At 43.0% G+C, this 22,372-nt stretch overlaps 1 protein-coding gene across 7 annotated transcripts in view; it reads right to left on the bottom strand.

Annotated features, from left to right (window-relative positions):
• The window catches only part of KLHL13 (kelch like family member 13), an 83,815-nt gene that overhangs the window by 5,587 nt on the left and 55,856 nt on the right, over positions 1 to 22,372 (bottom strand). For 6 of the 7 annotated variants that reach the window (XM_082207437.1, XM_082207432.1, XM_082207434.1 and 3 more), the window contains 5 exons: positions 22,150 to 22,291; positions 17,365 to 17,497; positions 16,957 to 17,153; positions 11,946 to 12,741; positions 3,431 to 3,544 (listed from right to left, as the gene is read on the bottom strand). In XM_082207437.1, coding sequence (XP_082063563.1) covers positions 3,431 to 3,544; positions 11,946 to 12,741; positions 16,957 to 17,153; positions 17,365 to 17,497; positions 22,150 to 22,291 — 1,382 coding nt within the window. The remainder of the gene's footprint in view (positions 1 to 3,430; positions 3,545 to 11,945; positions 12,742 to 16,956; positions 17,154 to 17,364; positions 17,498 to 22,149; positions 22,292 to 22,372) is intronic. The other variant, XM_082207435.1, reaches the window with a different exon arrangement.

Raw genomic sequence — 22,372 nt, 5'->3', positions numbered from 1 at the left:
CAGAAACTGGTATTCAGAAGCAATGCTGTCTCCAACCACGGAGGCAGCATATGGCCATCCTGGCTAGCAGCCACTGACAACTTCATCCTTCATGAATTTGGTCCAATCCTCTTTTAAAGCCATCCAAGTTGGATGCCCATGAGTTCTAGGTGTCAAGTAAGAGGGAGAAAAGCTTTTCTCTGTCCATACTGTGCATTATTTTACAAACTTATTATGTTACGTCTTACTCACTTTTCCTCATTCCCCAAAATGCAGCAACCTTTCCTCATATGGGTGTTACTTCATTCCCTTTATCATGCTGTTGCCCTTTTCCAACTCCACAATATCCTTTTTGAGGTGAGGCCACCAGAACCGTACACAGTATTTCAAATGTGGTCGCACAATCGATTTGTATTATATCATTATGATATTGGTAGTTTTCTCTTCAGTTCTTTTCCCTAACATGGAATCTGCCTTTTTAACAGCTGCCACACACCTGGTTGACATCTCCATCACGCTATCCACTATGACCCCAAGCTCTCATTTATGATCAGACACTGCCAGTTCTGACCCTAGGAGCATATATGTGAAATTAATATTTTATGCCAGATGAAAAGGGCTTTGCATAGACCTTGAGTGCTGTGAGCACCATTTGAAGCCATAGTTATAAAGGGTTCTGTGGCACATTTTATGCTGTTATGGCATTCTCTGTAGAAGATGCTGCTAAAAACAAAAGAGCAGGATTCCTAATTCTGTCCAAAAACACCCACAGCCAGAGTAGATTGCTAGAACCAGAGGTAGATACAAACTCATTTGAAACAACACAGACTTCTATAGGATCAGCCCAGAGTTGATTGGCAGCTGCCCTCCAGGGTCTAAGGCTGGGAAGGGGGGTCTCTCTGCACCTGCTGTCTTTTAGCTTTGAGATGCCAAGGACTGAAGCAAGGGCTTTCTGAATGCAAAGTACGTGTGCCATCAACTCGACCCCGCTTGGAAGCAGTACAGTACTCATGAGTGAAGCCTGCTATGGGAGGGAGACATTTCTTTCATGGAAAAACTGATCCAAGAACAAGGCAGCTGAAAGGATTTGGGGGCCCCACCCTAGGCATTCCACTCTGACACAGGTGCATGTGGCAGACGGGAGGCATATGCTCCTCTGGCTTCCAGCCCTCTCTGGGGGAGACAATTGTTCAGAGAATTGATAACACTGAGAGAATAAGCTAACTGCTGCACTGCTGCCAACTAAAATAGGTTTTAAAAATCACAGCGTTTTGATGTGAATCAGGCAAAACAGACTCTGTAGGCTGCTCTCTCCCTCTGATGACGTGTTTGAAGGATGCAATGATTTACATACGCTGGCTAGACTTCAAAGTTCTTGATGTTTACCCCAAAGATGCAGTATTTATCTTAACATGCATTGGATTTGCTAGGCCTCCCTGAGGTACAACTTATCCCAGTCAAAATGAGTCAGTTCTTACAACAGAGACACCTGTAGGATTAGAGACAGCATAGTGGCTGAGTTTGTGATTTCCTAATAAACCCTTTTTTGAAGGTTTAAGAAGAAACACAAATAAGTTATTAAGGAGGTTGTTTCAGAAAATAATCACCTGCCAGCTGAGATAACTGTATCTAAAATGAAATCTGAAGATGTCATAGCATGTCCTGTTTGGAACAGTTTTGAAGGAAATTAGGATTTGTGGGGGGCATTAGAAACCACTGCTTGGAAAGAGCAAACTGATCTTGATACAGGTTACTGGAATTACATTTTTTAAAAACTATGGGAGTAGTGGGGAGCAATCTCACTCAGAAGTAATAAGTTTTATAATAAAATGTTTTTAAACGGTTTTTGACTTGTGGGTTTCTTAATTTGGGTTTTTTGTTGAGGCATAGGATGTGCTTGCAAAGAGAAGAGTTGGGAAGAGCAGGGGAGGCTCTACTTGCCATGATTCAGGGCAGGGGGAGGGAAGGTGTGGGAGGCGGGGCAGGCCAGGTAAGGGGCACAGGGCGCAAGCAGTTGGTGACTGTGCCGTGCGCTAGCCCCTCCTCCAACCTGGGGAATTATGGTTGCCAGACCATGGGTCTGTGGATGCTGTTGCTGAATGCCAGGTTGGCTTGGAGTAAGATCTGCTTCATCCACCAGTATCTTAACTCTGCTGTTGTAGCAGATGAATCTCAAGAGATGTCCAGAGCACTCCAGAGTTTTGGAGTACAGTGGTACCTCGGGTTAAGTACTTAATTCGTTCCGGAGGTCCGTTCTTAACCTGAAACTGTTCTTAACCTGAAGCACCACTTTAGCTAATGGGGCCTCCCGCTGCCGCCGCACCGCCGGAGCACGATTTCTGTTCTCATCCTGAAGCAAAGTTCTTAACCTGAAGCACGACTTCTGGGTTAGCGGAGTCTGTAACCTGAAGTGTATGTAACCTGAAGCGTATGTAACCTGAGGTACCACTGTACATTGTCAGCAATATGCTGATGACAAACAACTCTATTTCTCCTTTACATCTGCAGGTGAGGCAGTGGATGTGCTGGACCGTTGTCTCGTCTTAGTAATGGACTGGAAGAGTGCCAACAAATTGAAGTTCAATTTAGGTAAGACTGAGGCACTGTTAGTGGGAGGTAGCCTGCTCTTGATGGGGTTACACTCCCTCTGAAGGAGCAGGCACATAGCTCAGGGGCACTCCTGGATCCATTACTGTTGCTTCAGGTTCAGCTGGCCTCAGCAGAGTGCCTTCCATCAGTTTCAGCTGGTGTACCAGCTACGCCCCTATCAAGACAGGGATAGCCTAACAACTGTTGTCTATGCTCCAGTAACCTCTAGGTTAGATTACTGCAACATGTTATACGTAGGGCTGCCTCTGAAGACAGTTTGGAAACCTCTGCTGGTGCAGAATTCAGCATCTTGTTGCTCACTGGGTCAAGGCCATTTGAGCATATTACACTGACCCTGGCTTGACTGGACTGGCTGCCAATTAGGTTCTGGGTCCAATTCATAGTACTGGTTTTAACCTATAAAGCCTTAAATGGCTCAGGACCACAATATCCCAAAGACAGCCTCCCCCCAATTTATTGTTGGGATCATCATTGGAGGCCCTTCTTTGTGTGCTTTCTCCACGAGAGGTCCAGAGGGTGCCAGCACAATAACAGGCCATTTGTGGAGTGTTCTCCCCATGGAATCTTGTCTGGCACTTTCATTATGCACCATTACATGACAGGCAAAAACATTGCTTTTCAACAAAGCCTTTGGCTGATTTACATCCTGTATGCTTTGAAATGTTTTGTGGGAGGGAGGGATTATTGGCTTCTTTCGTTCTTGTTTTTATTATGTGTTTTATTTTGTATTTTTATGCTGTGAACCACTCTGAGATCGTTGGATGATGGGCAGTATACAAATGAAGAAGAAGAAGAAGAAGAAGAAGAAGAAGAAGAAGAAGGTGGTAATAGGAAGGCTTACCTGAGATATACATCAGCCCCCCATACACTGTTCCGGCATGGCCATAGTGAGGCTCGTTCATTTTTGCTACGTAGCTCCATTCATTCATCCTTGGGTTGTAGCACTCCACTGTGGCTATGGAGAAGCAACAACAAATGAGCAGAGTGAGACATTTTAAAAGCAAAACAAAACCCACTGGCTTATGATTTCTCCCTTCCTTTCCCCCCAGATTACCCTCCACTCTACTTAGATCTAGCATGAAGGCAGTCTAAACTCTAATCATACCTGGAAGGGGAGTGCTGTTTGAATCCTGAAATCATTATCATTGGAACAAATGTTTCACAGACCTATGCATCAGACCAACCTAGGTGGGAGGTGGAACCAGAGCAGGGGGAATGTATTGGGGGAGGGGGAATAATGCTGGTTGTCAACAGTACGGATCACAACTAAAAGGAAGGTCACTTGGGGCTTAGGCAAGAACCATTGCAGTTGGACTGTACCATAACAATGTTTGGAAACACGAGGTTCCTGCTATGTATAAGCATCTAATTATCTTTTGTATGGCATCTTGCTAGGGCTTTGCCTTGAAAGACAGCATGTAAGCACTTTAAATAAAATATTACGTGTGACGCATTTTTAAGAGGTGTTCCCCTAACACCTACTTCAGTGTCTTTTTAGCTCCAGAAGCAGACCTTTCTATTATTCCAGGCCTTCTGGTATTAAACATTAATATCTGTCAACTCTTTTCATGTGCTAAATTATCTATTGCTGGTGGCCAGTATTAGTCTTCCTTTTAGGCTGGGTTTGGGTCTTGGTACTGAAATTGATTGTATTCTTGAGTTTTTAATCTAGAGAATGCATTTTATTATTGTTGTTGTCGTTATTTATTAAATTTCTATATCACTTTTCATCAGAGGATAACGGAGGTACATTACATTACATCCTGAGGATCTGGGAAGAGGAGGCAGAAAGCACAAATAGGCACCACAATTTTGCAAAAATATGCTCAAAAAATAATTCCAATTAGCAGCTGACAAAAAAAAATTACCAGTAGCTTTACCAAAAGCACAATCTCGTCCAGGTTTTTAGTGGGGGGAGGAGAAAACGAAGAGATCTAATATGAGGCTTTAATAGAGTAGGGTGTTTTTTGTTGTTGTTTGTTTTCTTTTAGCAATAAGGAACATCCTGTACAGAACAAGGCAGATGGTTACGCAGGTGCTAGATAGCTATGAAGCAGTTCTTCAGCACCAGCCATTTTGTCTTGCTCAGGGAAGAACGACTCAGCCCTCCGCACAACAAGGCGCATTAAGTGACCCTGTGATTTGGTGTTTCTACTTCAAACTGCTGAATGGTATTTCAATATGGGAAATGCAATCACTCACAGCCTTTCAGAACCACCATTATTTTATTCTTCTAATTCTTTCTGCTACTGACATGAATGCAGACATACAGAAACCTTCCTTTTATATTTGCTTCTGACTAATAAACACACGCCTGGTGTGTGACCTCCTTAGCTTCAACGCAGTTGTATCCGCTTAACAGAGGGCAAAAATCAAAACTGCAAAAGCAAGTCACGTGCAATCACATTGGCCTTTGCATACACCACTGTGAGGGCTAGGGCATTCAAATATAAATACATCTCATGGGATATCATAGCAGAGAGCATCAGAATTCTACAGCGTCAGATACTACCCACTGGTAAAACGAAAAAAATAAATAAATCCTGCACTCTGAAAAAGTGCAGACAAGGTTCTAGACAAGCCTTTTTCCTTATATGCTACTATTCTAAATGCTGAGAATTTCTTTAAAAAGAAAAAAAGGTTGTGGCCTTTCAACCACATACCTGTAATTTAAAACGGTACAATCCAAACCATATTCTACAGCTAATTTGAAGCATCATCCACAGTCATTCACTATGACTCCTTCCCTCACAAATTTCTATGGAGGGAGACATAGAGGAATATAGACTCACACATGCACTTCACCAAACCTGCAAGAGGAGCAAAGAAGGGAATGTGCACTGTCATCCAAAGGACAACAACTTCACGTTATGTGGCTTGGATCATAGAATGCTCCACAGAACACATGTTTGCTCCACGTCTGTGAGAAACATATTTTTAGTGCTTAATTATTAATATTACGAAGGCACTTTTCTTCCACAGTTTTAAGTGCCTGCTAAAAGCTTTGTTTCAGCTAGGTTATCTGGAAATATAAGACAAAATATGATATTTTGCTAGGAGCCATGTGTAAAGGCAGATAATATATTCAAACAGAAATTCCCGCTTTTCCTTTTAAGCAAAGACCTATTCTCAGACTCTAGCTTGGACATAAAAACTTTATTTTTCATATCCCCCTCCCTGCTGGGTCACATATTTAGCACCCTTGGCCAGAGATCACTTCTATTTCACAACTGTGAATGCCAAATAGATTTTGATGTTCAAAAACCAAACCCAGCAAGCTTCCTCTGGCTTCCCTCTGTTAATAGGTAGCAGTGGAGCAATTAGTGGTCCTGGATTGGTTTTCATTTTTTAAGTATTTCAAGGTGGCTCATTTTGTGCCTCCTTTGGTTCTCTCTCCTTTTGTAGAATACACAGGCATTATAATCTCTGTGTGTCAACTCTCTATATTATAGCAATTTGATATCTACACTTAATGAACAATTTGGATGAGGGCAACCTGCACTGACAGTGCTCTGGAAAAATACCAAGGAGCTAAGATTACATTTATCCGAAATATCTCATTCTCTCTATCGGTCCCACTTCGTTTTCAAAAGGGAAAATAGTTGCTAGTCACTTGGAATACGTCTCCACATCTGGTGCTCACAGGTCTACCAGACCGCAATAATTTCAACTCCATTCCAACCCAAACCCTAGATCAGTTCACACAGCTGGTGCATTTTCTGCAAGGACACAGATGGTGTAGCGCTGCAAGGACTGTTTTAAACACACACACCCCTTGCGCAGGAAACCCACTTACCACCCATCCCCATTTTCTGTGACTTCACACAACCCACCATGTGCAGCCAATGCTTACAATACAAATCTGCTCTGAGCCCTCAGATAGGAATACACAGCCAAAGGATTTATCACAGGAACTCTTGGCGCTAAGCCACCTTCCAAAAAGAAAAAGAGCAGACTGACAACACCATACCGATACAGAGGGGTGGCTCCGACTATGAGAGCAGCTCAGAAAAAATGCAACCAGAACACCTAGTGCAGAGACCATGGGATCTCTGCAGAGGTTAGTGATCTACAGGCTAAAGAACACAGTCTCTTCATGCCGGCTTTGGGAAAACCTGAACCTCCAACTAGAAACATTTATTTATTTATTTATTTATTTATTTATTTATTTAAGGGCTTATGTATCACTTTTCAGCTAGTACAAGAAAGTGCAGTGAATTATAATAGAACAAGAAAAAATGTAAAAGCACAAAATCATATAGGAAAGTAAGTGAGCTAGTAATCAACAGCTAGTGAAAATTTGATCACTTTCTTGACTGGGAGACTCCTAAAATATAGAAGTAACACACAGAACCTAGTGTATCTGCATTCATCAGGTCACCATGCTTCTGAAAACACCTTTAGTGGACAGACAGAATGCAAAATTGAAGTTGACAACACATTTGCAGAGGGGTAGCTGAGAAAATTATGGCATAAACTTTCGTGGACTATACTTACAGCATCATGTTATCCTTTAAGGCTGCATAAGACTGCCGTTTTCACAACATGACGACACTTAGTTCTTCATTTGAATAAGAACTAAGGGTGGTTTATCCATTAAAACTAATAACAATTGCACTTGTGGTAAGGTGCCTTTTGACAGCGATGAGCAAGTCAATTTTACACAATTCCCGTTTGCTAAGACACATTCTTTAACTTTTAAGGTCACTTTGTAACATTCCCACAGTAACATTCTGAACATGTGTATACTGCATGGATCACTAAGCTGCTTTACATATGTGATGAAATAAGCATGTGCACAAAAGCCTATTCTGCAGTTAGTCTTTTAGGGAGTCAGTAGATTTAACTGCCCCAATTCACACCCTTACCAAGTTGGCAATTCCTTTTTAATATGAGGGAGCTGGCACTATCCTCCCACCCACTATGTACAAATCTCAGCATGTAAGAAAGGGACTCTGCACACAAATCCTATGCATGTATCAACCCAGTTCACATAATCTTCCCACTATCATCGTGTGTGTGTGTGTTTAAATAACTGCAGATATTGGGCCACAATGCAGAACCATCAAGTCTGTGCATGGTCTAAGACAAGAACCTAGGTCTGTTCTTCCATGTCATAAAGGTGGCAAGTGTCTGAACCAGTTCTTTGATCACCCTGAAACACCATGCACCCACTATCAGAGGCTGGTTGTTTCTACAAGCTTTGCCACACTCTTCAGCCTTAAAGGTAAAGGGACCCCTGACGATTAGGTCCAGTCGTGACCGACTCTGGGGTTACGGTGCTCATCTCGCTTTACTGGCCGAGGGAGCTTCCGGGTCATGTGGCCAGCATGACTAAGCCGCTTCTGGCGAACCAGAGCAGCACACGGAACCGCAGTTTACCTTCCAGCCGGAGCAGTACCTATTTATCTACTTGCACTTTCGAACAGCTAGGTTGGCAGGAGCAGGGACCGAGCAACAGGAGCTCACCCCGTCGCAGGGATTCGAACCACCGACCTTCTGATCGGCAAGTCCTAGGCTCTGTGGTTTAACCCACAGCGCCACCTGCGTCCCAGTTGTTCAGCCTTAGGGGCCTTCAAAAATGTTTTCCGGCTGTTTGGGTCCAGGTATAAAAGTTTATGAGGGGAGCTACTAGGCACTAAGCCTACCAGCTTTGGGATGCAAGAGGACTGGATATTGTTAACTAACCTATTTATGCTCACTGAGATTTGCTATATTTAAAATGATTTGTTAATGGTTGAATTGTGTGTTACAGAGCTAAAAATATTGGATGTGCGTCGAATATTACAGCAGACAATGCAGTTAGCTTGTTGTAATCATATTTTGAGAGGTTTTCCACTTTCCACAGCGTTATTCTATGTATGACTAGTGATGGCCTTTGGCTACGCAATAAAGAGCTGCAATTCACTATAGTGAGATTATACCTTTTATTTATTATGACTTTTTTTATCTAGACTGATTATTTTCTGCAAACCATTCTGAGCAAAAAGGTATCTCTGGAAAACATGATATATAAATAAACTGGTTCCAGCTATGTTGCAACCGACCAGCACAGACGAATGGTCTGCAGTGTTCCTGGGACTCCAGGTACACACACCTGCTGCCCTTAACTCATCTTGCCTGAAACCCCCTGGCTTAGTTTAGCTGGACAAGGCATGCCCACAGTCAGGGGACTCACTCCTCAAGTGACAACATAGCCCTCAAATCATCTAACCATCCTAGATTATACTCGTGGCTGAACCCAAATCCAAGAATGTGTTCAAAACCAGCTTTCTACAGCTTGGTGTCCTCCAGATGTTATGGACTACAACTCTCAACAGCACCAGTCAGCATGGCCAGGGAAGATGGCAATAACTGGCTATTAGTCATGGTGGCTCGGCTCGGCCTCTGTATATGGAGGTATTCATACTTCTGAATACCAGCTTATGGAAACCATAATAAAATAAAGTTTTCTTCTGCTTGAATCCTATTTGCTGGTTCCCCATGAGCAAGGGGAAAAGAGAGGACCCAAATAATTACCGCCCAGTCAGTCTGACATCAATACCAGGGAAGATTCTGGAGCAGATCATTAAGCAAACAGTCTGTGAGCACCTAGAAAGGAATGCTGTGATCACCAATAGTCAGCATGGATTTCTGAAAAATAAGTCATGTCAGACTAACCTGATCTCGTTTTTTGACAGAATTACAAGCCTGGTAGATGAAGGGAACGCAGTGGATGTAGCCTACCTTGATTTCAGCAAGGCATTCGACAAGGTGCCCCATGATATTCTTGTAAAGAAGCTGGTAAAATGTGGTCTTGACTATGCTACCACTCAGTGGATTTGTAACTGGCTGACTGACTAAACCAAAAGGGTGCTCATCAATGGTTCCTCTTCATCCTGGAGAAGAGTGACTAGTGGGGTGCCACAGGGTTCTGTCTTGGGCCCGGTCTTATTCAACATCTTTATCAACGACTTGGATGATGGACTCAAGGGCATCCTGATCAAATTTGCAAATGACACCAAACTGGGAGGGGTGGCTAACACCCCAGAGGACAGGATCACACTTCAAAACGACCTTGACAGATTAGAGAACTGGGCCAAAACAAACAAGATGAATTTTAACAGGGAGAAATGTAAAGTATTGCCCTTGGGCAAAAAAAATGAGAGGCACAAATACAAGATGGGGGACACCTGGCTTGAGAGCAGTACATGTGAAAAGGATCTAGGAGTCTTGGTTGACCACAAACTTGACATGAGCCAACAGTGTGACGCGGCAGCTAAAAAAGCCAATGCAATTCTGGGCTGCATCCATAGGAGTATAGCATCTAGATCAAGGGAAGTAATAGTGCCACTGTATTCTGCTCTGGTCAGACCACACCTGGAGTACTGTGTCCAGTTCTGGGCAACACAATTCAAGAAGGACACTGACAAACTGGAACGTGTCCAGAGGAGGGCAACCAAAATGGTCAAAGGCCTGGAAACGATGCCTTATGAGGAACGGCTAAGGGAGCTGGGCATGTTTAGCCTGGGGAAGAGGAGGTTAAGGGGTGATATGATAGCCATGTTCCAGTATATAAAAGGATGTCACATAGAGGAGGGAGAAAGGTTGTTTTCTGCTGCTCCAGAGAAGCGGACACGGAGCAATGGATCCAAACTACAAGAAAGAAGATTCCACCTAAACATGAGGAAGAACTTCCTGACAGTAAGAGCTGTTCGACAGTGGAATTTGCTGCCAAGGAGTGTGGTGGAGTCTCCTACTTTGGAGGTCTTTAAGCAGAGGCTTGACAACCATATGTCAGGAGTGCTCTGATGGTGTTTCCTGCTTGGCAGGGGGTTGGACTCGATGGCCCTTGTGGTCTCTTCCAACTCTATGATTCTATGATTCTATCTGGTTGGCCACTGTGAAAACAGGATGCTAGACTAGATGGACGACAGGCCTGATCCAGCAGGGCTCTTCTTATATTCTTATGCTAATTATAGTCCAAAATATCTGGAGGGTATCCAACTGGGGAAGGCTTCTCCCATCCAAAGTGGGGTCCATCTAAACAGCTTCTGTTGGAAAGAGGACTCAAGACTTTGAAGCTGTGAAAACCCCGAAGTTCAGCACTGACAATGAGCATATTATCTTTCACTGATGAAAAGTGATAAAATAGGATTAGTTCAAAGTTGCACTCTTGTAGGTCGAGGTCAGTCCCACGTGTTTGCTTGCTATGCTTTTGCACCAAAAAAGTGAACTCCAAATCCATTGTTCTCCTGCCATGTAATGTAAGAAAATGTACCCCTGTCCCTTCTGCTTATTTCTTTTATGACAGCAAGAGAAAGATCATGCCAATTCTCCACCCTTTTGCAGCAAATATATATGAAAGCAGCAATAAAGGTGAAAAATAACTTGTGATGCAATTAAATGAGAAGGGGGAGCATTTCAGCCATAAAATCAAAAGCACAGTCAGCCAAACACTGATTTTCATACAAATGGATCTGGCTCCTTACAGAAAATCGGTGCGGTTACTTGGCAATCCATAGAACATCCAAGGTAACAGTTTACGACAAGAACTCTGTGTCAGAACATATCAAGTAAGAATAAATTAAATGAGGAACATCATCAAGTGATATAGAATACGTGGGTGGTTTCACCTGCACAATTTCATTATATACATAGCTGTCTGCATTCTGCACTTATCAAGGAGATGCCAAGTGAGCAGAAACAGGAATCTTGGGCTACAATCTTTTACTCATACATCTGGGAGTAAGGGTCACTGAACTCACTAGGACTCACTTCTGCGAAGACAGCCACAGGATTGTGCAATTTGCACAATTACTTCCACTGTCTCACAGAAACCAACACAATTCCACAAGCAGAATTTCACAATGTCACCTCATTGTCCTTACAAATCAGATGGCGAATGTAGAGGTGAACACATGGGTTATATTTTGGCATGGTGGATTTGGTAATTCAATAATAATCTCCTGATACACACTTCTTAACACATTACAACCAAAAACATTAAAAAGTAAAAACAATGTGCCAGTGTGGTATACTGGTAGAGGGCCAGACTTGGACCAGGGAGACTGGAGTTCAAATCTCCCATTGAGCCATGAAACTCATTGGGCGATCTTGTACCAGTCACTGCTTCTCAACCTAACCTAGCTCACAATAACTAACCTAGTTATTGTTGGGGGGGGGGCAAAATAAGGAATGGGACAACCATGTTTGCCATCTTAAGCTGTTTGGAGAAAAAGAGTGGGATACAAATACAGTAAGTAAGTAAGTAAGTAAGTAAGTAACGAATTAGTTCTTATTTGCATACAACAGTAAATAATCATTGCTGTACAAGTCAGGAAAGGGGGATTTTTTGGACCAAGGTGAAGACTTACCTAACTCACCGGCTGCGTTTCGACCACCAACAGCATACAGATGTCCTTTGAGGGCACTTAGGTGGAAGAAGGTTCTCTTTTCGTTCAAAGAAGCCACCTGCATCCACTTATTATACCGAGGGTCAAACCTAAACACTGTGTCAACCGCTGTCTTTCCTTTTGTGTCATAATTGCTCTGTCCGCCAACAACATAGAGAAAGTTCCCAATAACAGCGATGCCATGCTGGTAGCGGGGAGCGTCCATAGGTGCCAGAGACCTCCACTCATGTGCTTTTTCATCATACATCCGCAGCTCCTTGCTGACAACCAGCTGCTGCCGGAGCACTCCCCCTAGCGTGACCAGGTGAGTGCTGTCCGAACGGATGGCCGTCCTTTCCGACTGCATCACTGGCTGCATGTAGGGCATCATTTGGTAATTGCTGGCTTCCAAGAGCAAGTTGACGCAAGTGTTGTCAGTCCTCATGAAATCCACAGTTTGGACGTAGTTGATAAGATCCTGCGGAGTCATCAGAGGGAACCGGATATTCTTCATGAGTTTTGCTGCACATTCCATCCGTGGCTCCTCGTACCTCAGCCAGCGGCAGGCAGCCTTGAAAAGCTCCAGCTCCGTGCAATGCTTAAGGCTATTACTTGAAAGGACAAAGGCAAGGCGCTCAAAGGGGAGTTTCACAAACTCACCAGTACTTAACAGTGCTGGGAAGTTCTTGAGGATGAAGTTGTTCACATATTTATCCACTTCTGTGAGGTTGTACGTGTTGGCAATCCGCCCCACTTCAACACAGTTCTCTAAGGAAACCTATGATAGGAAGAGAAAAGTCACTTTCTCCATTTTAAGCTCTGGCTTTATGTTCACCTGCACATTACAGTAACACAAGGGTTGCTAATGTAGACATACCACCACACTCAGTGTGTTTTACACAAACTGTACATTTCTTTGGATTGGTGTGTGCAAGTGTGGACCCAGCTAGACTGTGGAGAGATGTGCAAAGCGACTGTCCACATAAAGTATAAATAGACATTATTGTGGGAAGATGGGAGGTTGCCTTATGCCAAGCCACACCATTAGCCCATCCAATTCACTGCTGTCTACACTAACAGCAGCTCTCCAGGGTTTCAGAAACAAGTCTTTTCTTGCTGTACCTGGAGATGCCAGGGGTTGAAACAAAGATATTCCTCTGTCAGGAGCACCTTGTGGCACAATGGGTCAGCATATCTGGCTGAATGAGAAGGTTAGTGGTTCAAGCCCAGCCAAGGACAGATGTGGGCAGGATTTCTGTATTGCATGGGGTAGAAATAGACAGTTCTGTGATTCCTCTTCTGCCCTCCCAGGACAAAGTCCTGCACTTGGTTCCTGGGGCTGCGGCCATGACTGTCTTAAGAGCCTTCAAGATGAGCCAGTCATTTCTTATTGCTTTGTAAAAAAAATTAATGCATTTAAGTTCTATTGTACTTTTGCTATACACTGCCTTGATGTTTTATATGAGAGGGTGAGCTATAAACAGTTTTATAAATAAAGCAAGTCATTAAAGGCCACACATCCTCCACAGCTCACACCTCACACTTACTCCTTCCTGCTGCAGGAAGCCACCCTACCTGGCAGCTCTTCAGCTGTTGGGATCAGGGGTCCTTCTGGTTCTGGGACTGATGGCTCAGCTACCCCTCTAAAACCTATAACTGGCACTTTTTACTTGCACTGAAGAACTGGCTCTCCTCCATTTTTTTCTCCCTCCAGCCCCCACTTTTATGAGTTGCAACTCTCTTGAGTGCAAGAGATTTAATTTTGTTGTTTTCTTAAAATCCAATATGCTTTAGGAACCACTTCTCTGAGCCCAAGGAAGTATGTTATGGTGGATTTTATTCAACTATACAGTGGTACCTCAGGTTAAGTACTTAATTTGTTCTGGAGGTCCGTACTTAACCTGAAACTGTTCTTAACCTGAATCACCACTTTAGCTAATGGGGCCTCCTGCTGCCACCACGCTGCCGGAGCACAATTTCTGTTCTCATCCTGAAGCAAAGTTCTTAACCTGAAGCACTATTTCTGGGTTAGTGGAGTCTGTAATCTGAAGCGTATGTAACCTGAAGCGTATGTAACCCAAGGTACCACTGTATTCCTGCATTACAGCATGCTATTAGCTTTCTCATTGCCAACTGACAGATTCCCAGTAAATTACCAAATTACTATTGGTCATTGCTCATGAGGCCCACAGAACAGAAGAGTATAACTGATTGGGTTCTCCTTAATTATTTGAATTATCTTATTAGATTAGCTTGCTACATGGCTTCATGTTTCTTCTAGGAAGCTCTTGAGACTGAGCAAAAATCTGCAACATGCATGCTTAAGAAGTCTTCAATTTCCATACAACTTTATTACAAGTAATTACTTATGCAGCTGTAATAGTCTAACTATGCACTGGACGGAAGGCGAAACAGCAATAATATAGTGCAGCTTGAGAAATACCATCAAATTATCAGAGTACACTTTAAAGTTTTAACAAGAACGCCAAGCAAGGCATTAGAATGCTGGACATGAATATAACCAACATCTCAGAATCCAGTTCATGTCCAGCACTTCGGGCAAAATTATATTTGCAGAATTCAACAACACACACTAGGTGGCTGCATGTGGGGCTGGGGGAAGGCACTCAACCTCAGCAGCCTGCTTTTAAAACTAAGAAGAGGATGAGCAACCTTTCATGATTGGCTGTTTGGAGGACAATCGTTTTTAAAGGGATTTTAACATCCCAAGAGCTGGTGAAATGATGTTTCACACCACTGCTTTATACAGAAAAACATGAGCTGAACGGATAAGTAATTATTCCATGAGAGGATGATGGAGCAGTTCAGCACTGCTAGAACTGATCACAACACCCCAAACAAAAACCCAGCAAAGGACAGGAGGGCACCACCCAAATCACTGAAAGCCATTCTGAGTCACTCAGGTGGGCACTAAGCCACTAAGTGTGGCATGTTAACTCCTCCTGTTTAACTTATTCTCTATTATCTTTCCCCTCTCTCTGCACCCCACTGAACACTATGCACAGCTGTGCCTCCATCTTTGTTAGCTCTCCTTCTGAGCATCTCTTTTCTGCACCCCAGGCTCTTCTACCCATAGGGATCTCTGCACTGTTTGCTCTGCTACAGGTTGCTGCATCCTACGTCCTCCACCCATGTCTCTGCACCCCTTACTCTTCTTCCCAAAGCTTTACTACTACTACTGCTGCTACTACTCCTGTCAAGTCTGCCAGCCAGAGGACACAAAGCTTTCGCTCTCCTGGAGACTTCTACAGATGCAGGCAGGCTAGCCAGCAAAGGTGCAAAAATGGGTGAAAACTCCAGCATGTGCTTTGAGTCCAAGGAGAGAAGCAACGTCCTCCCATCCCTATTGCCAAGAAACCTAGAAGGCCAGAGAGAGGGTGATCACAGAACTTCCCCACCCATGGGTCCAAATACTATTTGGGAGGGGGCTGCAACCTTTTGCAACTTTAGGGCCTTCATTCTGTTATTACTGAAGAACTAGCAAAGAGGGGGAAAGAAAAAATGAATATAGTTTTTCCTGTAACGTGGCAGAATCCTCTCTGCTGCAGAGCTTAGACGCACAGGGGAGGGTGGCAAAGAGTGTCAGATATAGAACTGCTGCTAAAATGAAAAGCTAGAGAGATAGGATAACTAATGACAGCAGTCCCATATAAACAGAGCTGCAGTTGGGAAATTGTGAGAAAGAAATTGAAGTGGCAGTAACAGAAATGAAAAAGGAAGAGATGCCAGGAGTTAATGGGCTTGTAAGCATAACCAACGCACAGATAATCCTGTATCCTCACTGCTAAACCCAGGGATAAAATGTGTGGATTGTTCTTTACCTCTTGGCTGTCCTCTGGACCCCACTGTCCAGGTGACCAGAATTTATATTTTGTTTTCTTCATCTGAGATTTCAGACGGCCTTCAGAATTGGAATCCTAAGTGACTGACCTCTAATGGGAAATTTGAGGACTTAAACACATTAAGTTCCACTCAGTTAGTATAGGTAACCTAAGTTAGTTGTGTCCATTAGATTGAGTAAGTCTACTCTGAGTAGAACTAGCACTGGATACAATGCAGGATCTAGGATTACATAACTCTTAACAGAAGACCATATAACCCTCAGCACGAAAAGTGCTTCACAATCCTTTTTCTCCTTATACAGCTTTGGGGCCATTTGAAACAGCCTGCTTTCTCTCACATTGATTCTAAGACACATGTCTTAAAAATCCATGAGTGCCATTTTTTAATAGTTGCACATTAAGTCAATGTCATTCCACACACACCCCATCTCCCAGGGCACTTTGTAAGCAATATGCAAAATGGCACAGAAGTCACTGGCTTTTTAAGCACAACTCATTTAATAGTAATGAGGACTCTAGGCCCATGTGCAACTAAATCAGAGATAAAGGACCTTACGTAAGTGCAAGATGCTCTCACCCAAACAACAGGAGACACAAAACCTGCATAGCACCTCTCAGTGTGACAAACCCCAGCTATTCCAGACATAGAAAATGACTGTCTTGGCACAAGAGGACATTTCACAACCTGGACTTTCAGATCTCTCTCAGCTGAAATCCTGACAAATGCCTTAAACATTCAGCCGGCCCAACAATACAGCAAAGCCCCAAGGGTTGGAATCCTGAATGATAAAAGCACGAGGCAAATTACTGGGCATCAATACGTTTCACACGATACTCGTGGAAAACCTGCTCTCATCCATCTCTCTATGAAAGGCAAATCATTACCTGATGGAATTGTGCTTTAATTTAAGGGGCTGGTTATAGGTTTTTGTTCCTCAAGAGCTTGAAAGGTGGTGAACTCATTTGCTATAAGTTTTTAAATCAAGGTCACATATCAGGGGTGCTACAGAACTACTGAATTTCCTGCGTTGGTCCCAACTGTATCAATCTTTCAGGCTGACAAACTTACTGTGATTTTAACAGAGAAAATAAAAAAGAGGCAAACCAAGCAATAACCTAAGATATCTTACCCCAGATATAAGAAAAACTTTACAGAAGTCCAACACAGGCAATATCTGTAAAAAGCTGGCAGCTTCTAGAGTATCCTGAAGATTGTCCATGTTGAGAGAAAGTTTTGCAGTATAAATAAAATCAATGATCTTCTTTAAACCTATTTTGTTCACGCCATGGAGCTTAATGCACATTAAGTCTTGTTCTTTCATCCCACCTGAGAACAAAATTTAAATAAGATATAGTTAAAGCTTGAAAGAACTTCCCCTATAAAATTTCTTGTTCCAGAGACAAAGCCACTTCACACATAACCATTAGCTGGACAGGATAAACACACAACACAAGAATAATTCATGCCAAACACACTCTTACGTGGCAGAACTTTTTTTAAAATGCAGAATGCACCTTATCACTGCTATCCACTGTACCTGTGAACATGGCCTTGAAGTAATCACTAGCAGATGCCATCATTGCCCTATGAACAGGAAACACTTCGTCACCATCGCCTGGCACAAGTGTCACATCACAAAGCAAACCTTCTATTCGCAGCTGGTCAAAACCCTACAAGAGAAAATATGGCATCAACAGCTCCACCCAGCTGCAAGAACGAGCTCTCTGGGCTGCAAAATAGAAAAACCACTCCACAATGGTTCAAATAAGTCCCACACTATTTTCTTTTTTACTTTAAACAATTTTATTTTTTTAATCTAAATATTTATAAAATCAACAAAAAAGAGAGAGAAATACAAAGTCCTCTATAGGGGTAGATCCTTACCGCCGTCTCACATGAAAAGGGGATGAACCCTCCCCAGTTCTCACCTAGACGGTTTCCTTTCTTCTCCTAGCCTCCCACCCTGGGAGACCTTCCCTTCCCTGACTCTCACACAGGGTCTTTCACCTTTTATCCATTACCTTCCTGTGCAATACCCAGAGTAGAGGACCTCAAAAAGGAAAGCCAAGCATAAGCAAATGTAAGGTGGATAGGAGAAAAAGAAAGCACAAGAAATAAAGATCGAGAGAGAGAGAGAGAGAGAGAGAGAGAGAACAGATAAAGAAATAAATAGAACTTCCAGTTCTCAGTCTGTCAAATGTGTGTGTGAGAGTCTGCGCGCACACACATAGGATAATATCCAGCTGTATTCCAGGATAATATCCAGCTGTTCCTCAATCTGCTAAGGTGGCCTTTTCCCAATCTTCAACCCCAGGCATCTCAAGTCCATTCATTTTCCTTTCCACATAAAAAGTCCAAAAGGAGCTCTTCAATTGTTACTATCGCTAAATGTCAAGAACAGCCTTCCCCCAGCCCCATATAGCAGTTATATCTCCAATAAATTCTATTATCCATTATTAGAATAATAATCCATAGTTATTTACTTGTTGTATATTCATTAAATAGTACCCAGTTCCATATCTTCCAATCCCATTTCCTGCTGGCCATGATTTCCCACCCTAATTTGGAAATAAAGTTCCTTCCATTTCTGCTTCTTCCACTCTTTTTCCATAAGGATCGCCGGATGCCATTTTCCTCTGAATTCACTCCATCTTGCACACAGGGTCCTTTCTCTCTCAGCTCTATCTCTGCCATATCAGGATGTTTCTTAATGTTTCTGTCCATGGATTTGTTCTGCTCCCCAGCATCACAACTCTGTCTTTTGCCTGTTTTACTACTCCAGGCAACTGTGTGGAGGTCTTCTCCATTCCATCATCTACTACCATTCCACTTTCATGTCCCAGCAGATCTTAATCAGTATTTTTTCCAAAGATCCTGTGTTTTCTTTGGTCTGATCTTTCTCTGATCCATTTCCATTCACCATTTTATGCATCTCAGCTCTGAGCTCTTTCAGTTGCTCATTCAATAATTGCCAAATCACACCAACAATCTTTGCCGTATTGGGTTCTGTTAGTTTCCACCTTAACAGTCTGGGCCTTGAAAAGCTTCTCTCTTTAAGAGAAAAGTGCTTTCCCATGCTCAGGAATGTAGTTTGTCTTCTGCCACCAGCACACCACAAAAATGACAGAGAGTTAAAAGTAATATAAGGTAATGATTCTTAACCAGCAGACAACCTTATCTGTTTGTTAACTTTCTTAATCTCAAATAGATATACTTTTTGTATTTTTTTCAGTCTGTTTGTTAATGTTAATTAATGTCTCTTCTTATGCCAACATTCAATTCGTGTTCCAGGTGAAAATTAACTGGCAGACAGATTACAATTTGGGTAATTCATCCCAATCTCAGAAGTAGTTGAAAGTGAGGTTTTGCTGACCTGATGCCCTGAGGGCTAGCCTTGAGGGCTATTATGTGGTGTCTGGCAGTTCCTCGCTCTAAGACAGGAGCCAGCAAACTTTTTCAGCAGGGGGCCGGTCCACTGTCCCTCAGACCTTGTGGGGGGTCAGACTATATTTTTTGGGGGAAATGAACGAATTCCTATGCCCCACAAATAACCCAGAGATGCATTTTAAATAAAAGGACACATTCTACTCATGTAAAAACATGCTGATTCCCGGACCGTCCACGGGCCAGATTTAGAAGGCAATTGGGACGGATTTGGCCCCCGGACCTTAGTTTGTCTACCCATGCTCTAAGACATGCCCCACATCCAAAAACCTCTTGTCTCCACTGTGACGAACAGCTTTCTTCAGTAAATGTGAACTTAATCCCTTATTTTCCTCTCTCGAAAGAGAAGGCATGACAACCAAGATTTATGTCTTGGCTATCACCAATCACCACATAATTATTTCTGCAAATCAATCACTAGTTAGCTATATTTCCTCCAGAAGTCTCTCTTGCCCCACACTATTTGATAATCACTGCAACCCGAAGAAATGTCCCTGGTACTCAGTCCCTTAGAATTTGCTTTTACTCAGTATAACCAAAATAATCACTCAAAAGCTGTTGATTTGAAGGAGACTAGGGTGGGGGAATGGTTTCGCTAGTTGCAAAGTAAAATTGAAGATGCTGCAGAATTGCTAAGAAAAGGATTCAGGTTGGAAGAAGTTGCCAGAATGCAGACATGCTTACACAGGGCACAAACTCAATTTCTTCATATAATTAGGAAGACTTATTTTGGTCCCTAGCAGAATGTGAGCCCAACAGCACTTTCCAAGTCCACTCTAAAGGTACACAACTTATGATAATCCAAGGTTGGACAACAGAAACATCTTCTAGCTCTGGTGGTATGTGTGTTACAAATCCAAGCTATGAACAGAAAACCCCTGGTCTAAAACCCACTTTCACAATGAACTCACTAGAAAAGACTTAAGCAGGCCATTCTCTCTTAGCCTCATCTTACCTATCTTCAATATGAGGGAAATAATAATGGAAACCCACCCACAAGGCTGCCATTAACAATTACTGAGAGATGCACGTGAAGTATTTTGAGCGCTCTAAAGTGCTCAAAACTGCAGGAGGCAGTGGAAGACAGGAGTGCCTGGCGTGCTCTGGTCCAGGGGGTCACGAAGAGTCTGATACGACTAAATGACTAAATAACAACAAAAGTGCTATATAAATGATAGATGCTGGCACTGCTATTCCATTCTCTTTCTCTCCCCCATACCTGCCAATTTCTCCTACACACTAGGACCTCCTTCTGCAACTTACTTCCTTGAACTGCCCCAAACCATCATCATTTCTTCTAGGGCCTCTATGTGAGGGAGTGGAGAAAGGTAGGAAGAAGAGTCTTATTCAGCCCCAATCTAGTATGCATGCACATTAAGGGATTCTTGTGGTAGGAGGGGTTATTGTTGCATTTGTATTTTTACAAATACAAGCAAATACAATCTTCGGATGAAGAGCGGTATACCAATTCAATAAAATAAATAAATTCTTTTCATTCTGTTTTAGGCTGTCTGAGAACCACACATGCCTCACAAAAGCTTTTGGCTATACCTGCAACATTCCATTTCTAATACAAAAATCAGCAGAGCACAATGCGAACATTCAGCTGGAGCAAGTTCCCAGAACACAGGCATATTTCCATCCCAATACTCTCTTCCTCCATTAAATCAATGAGAGAGCAATGCGACCTATCCAAGGTGTGGGATTTAGCCTCATTTTACAGTTATTTGAAATGCAAGTCAAAGACCACACAGTAACAGCAGCAGATGGTTACTATAACCATGGTCACAGGATGTGTCTGGACTCTAGCACAGTGCACTGATGGATAATGAAATTGAATTGCCCGTCGAAACATGCTCTGAGCCAAGGGAACAAAAAGGTAGTAGGAGCGAAATATTAACACAAAGAGACCGCTTCCCCTGGCAGATTCCCTGGAAGGTATCCATGTGTGATTCTTGGGCAAATGGCTCTCTCTGCTCGTACAATGTCAAACACACACTGTTGTCTCCTTTAATTCTAGCAAAAGGTCAGGTTTCCTGTTGCTGCTGCTAATCTGATCAGAATGTTTAATTGGCAGAAGAGGGAGAGAAGAAATTTCAAAAGCTAACAAGTAACAGGTACCCATGTGCCCTAAGGAAGGCAGAAGAGGAGAAGCATATATCATCAGCTACTGTAGAGACCACCACTAGTCTGAGAGAACCGTTGGGGCAGGAGTTGGCACCTCCCTGCTTCCATGCGGCTACTTAAGATTTGTATGCCCTGTAGGAAGGCAGAAGAGAAGCCCTGGTGAGGAGCACATACCTTCAAGCTCCCAAGCAGACAATGGGTTGGTGAGGAACTCACTTCTTTCGTATTTAATACCATTTGTTTGTTTTTACTATTTTTAAGTATCACCTTGGGAATAATAATAATAATAATTTTTATTAGGGTTACATAAATGCAACAAACGTACAACTATGTACAGTGGTACTTCTGAATACAAATGGGATCCATTCCAGAGCCCCGTTCGCATCCTGAAGCGAACGCAACCCGTGTCTGCGTGTCTGCACGTGCATGGGTCGCGATTGGCCGCTTCCGCGCATGCACGTGACATCGTTTTGACCGTCTGTGCATGTGTGAGCAGCGAAACCCTGAAGTAATGTGTTCCGTTATTTCCGGGTCACCGCAGAGCGCAACCCGAAAGCGCTCAACCTGAAGCAACTTCAACCCAAGGTATGACCTGTACTTAATTACAAATGGCTGCAATGGCACTGGCAAAGCACACCAACAGAGAGATAAGGGATTCAACCTCAATGAGAACTTGTCAGAGAAGCACCCGTGAAATAAAAGGAACTCTCAAAAGGATGATATGGCTGTTCAGATCATGGTGTCAACTTACCTGGAGTACTACAGAACTATGAGTGTTGCTGGTGAAAAATCTTGTGGTTCCTGCCTTTGATGATTGTAGATGGGCAGACACACCCATATCGCTGCTCCCAATGGATACTTTCATGTGAGGGTCTTCCTCTTCAACCAGAGATCTAAAATGCAGAGCAGAAGGAAGCAACCTTAATCCAAAGCCTGCTTTTCATTCTGCCACATGAATGGCATGTCGAGCCAGA

This window comes from Podarcis vaucheri (assembly GCF_965113315.1).
Source record: "Podarcis vaucheri genome assembly, chromosome: Z".
In the NCBI taxonomy this organism is placed as follows: domain Eukaryota; kingdom Metazoa; phylum Chordata; class Lepidosauria; order Squamata; family Lacertidae; genus Podarcis; species Podarcis vaucheri.
Note: the sequence above shows the minus strand (reverse complement) of the source record. Positions and strands in the feature narration are given on the sequence as shown.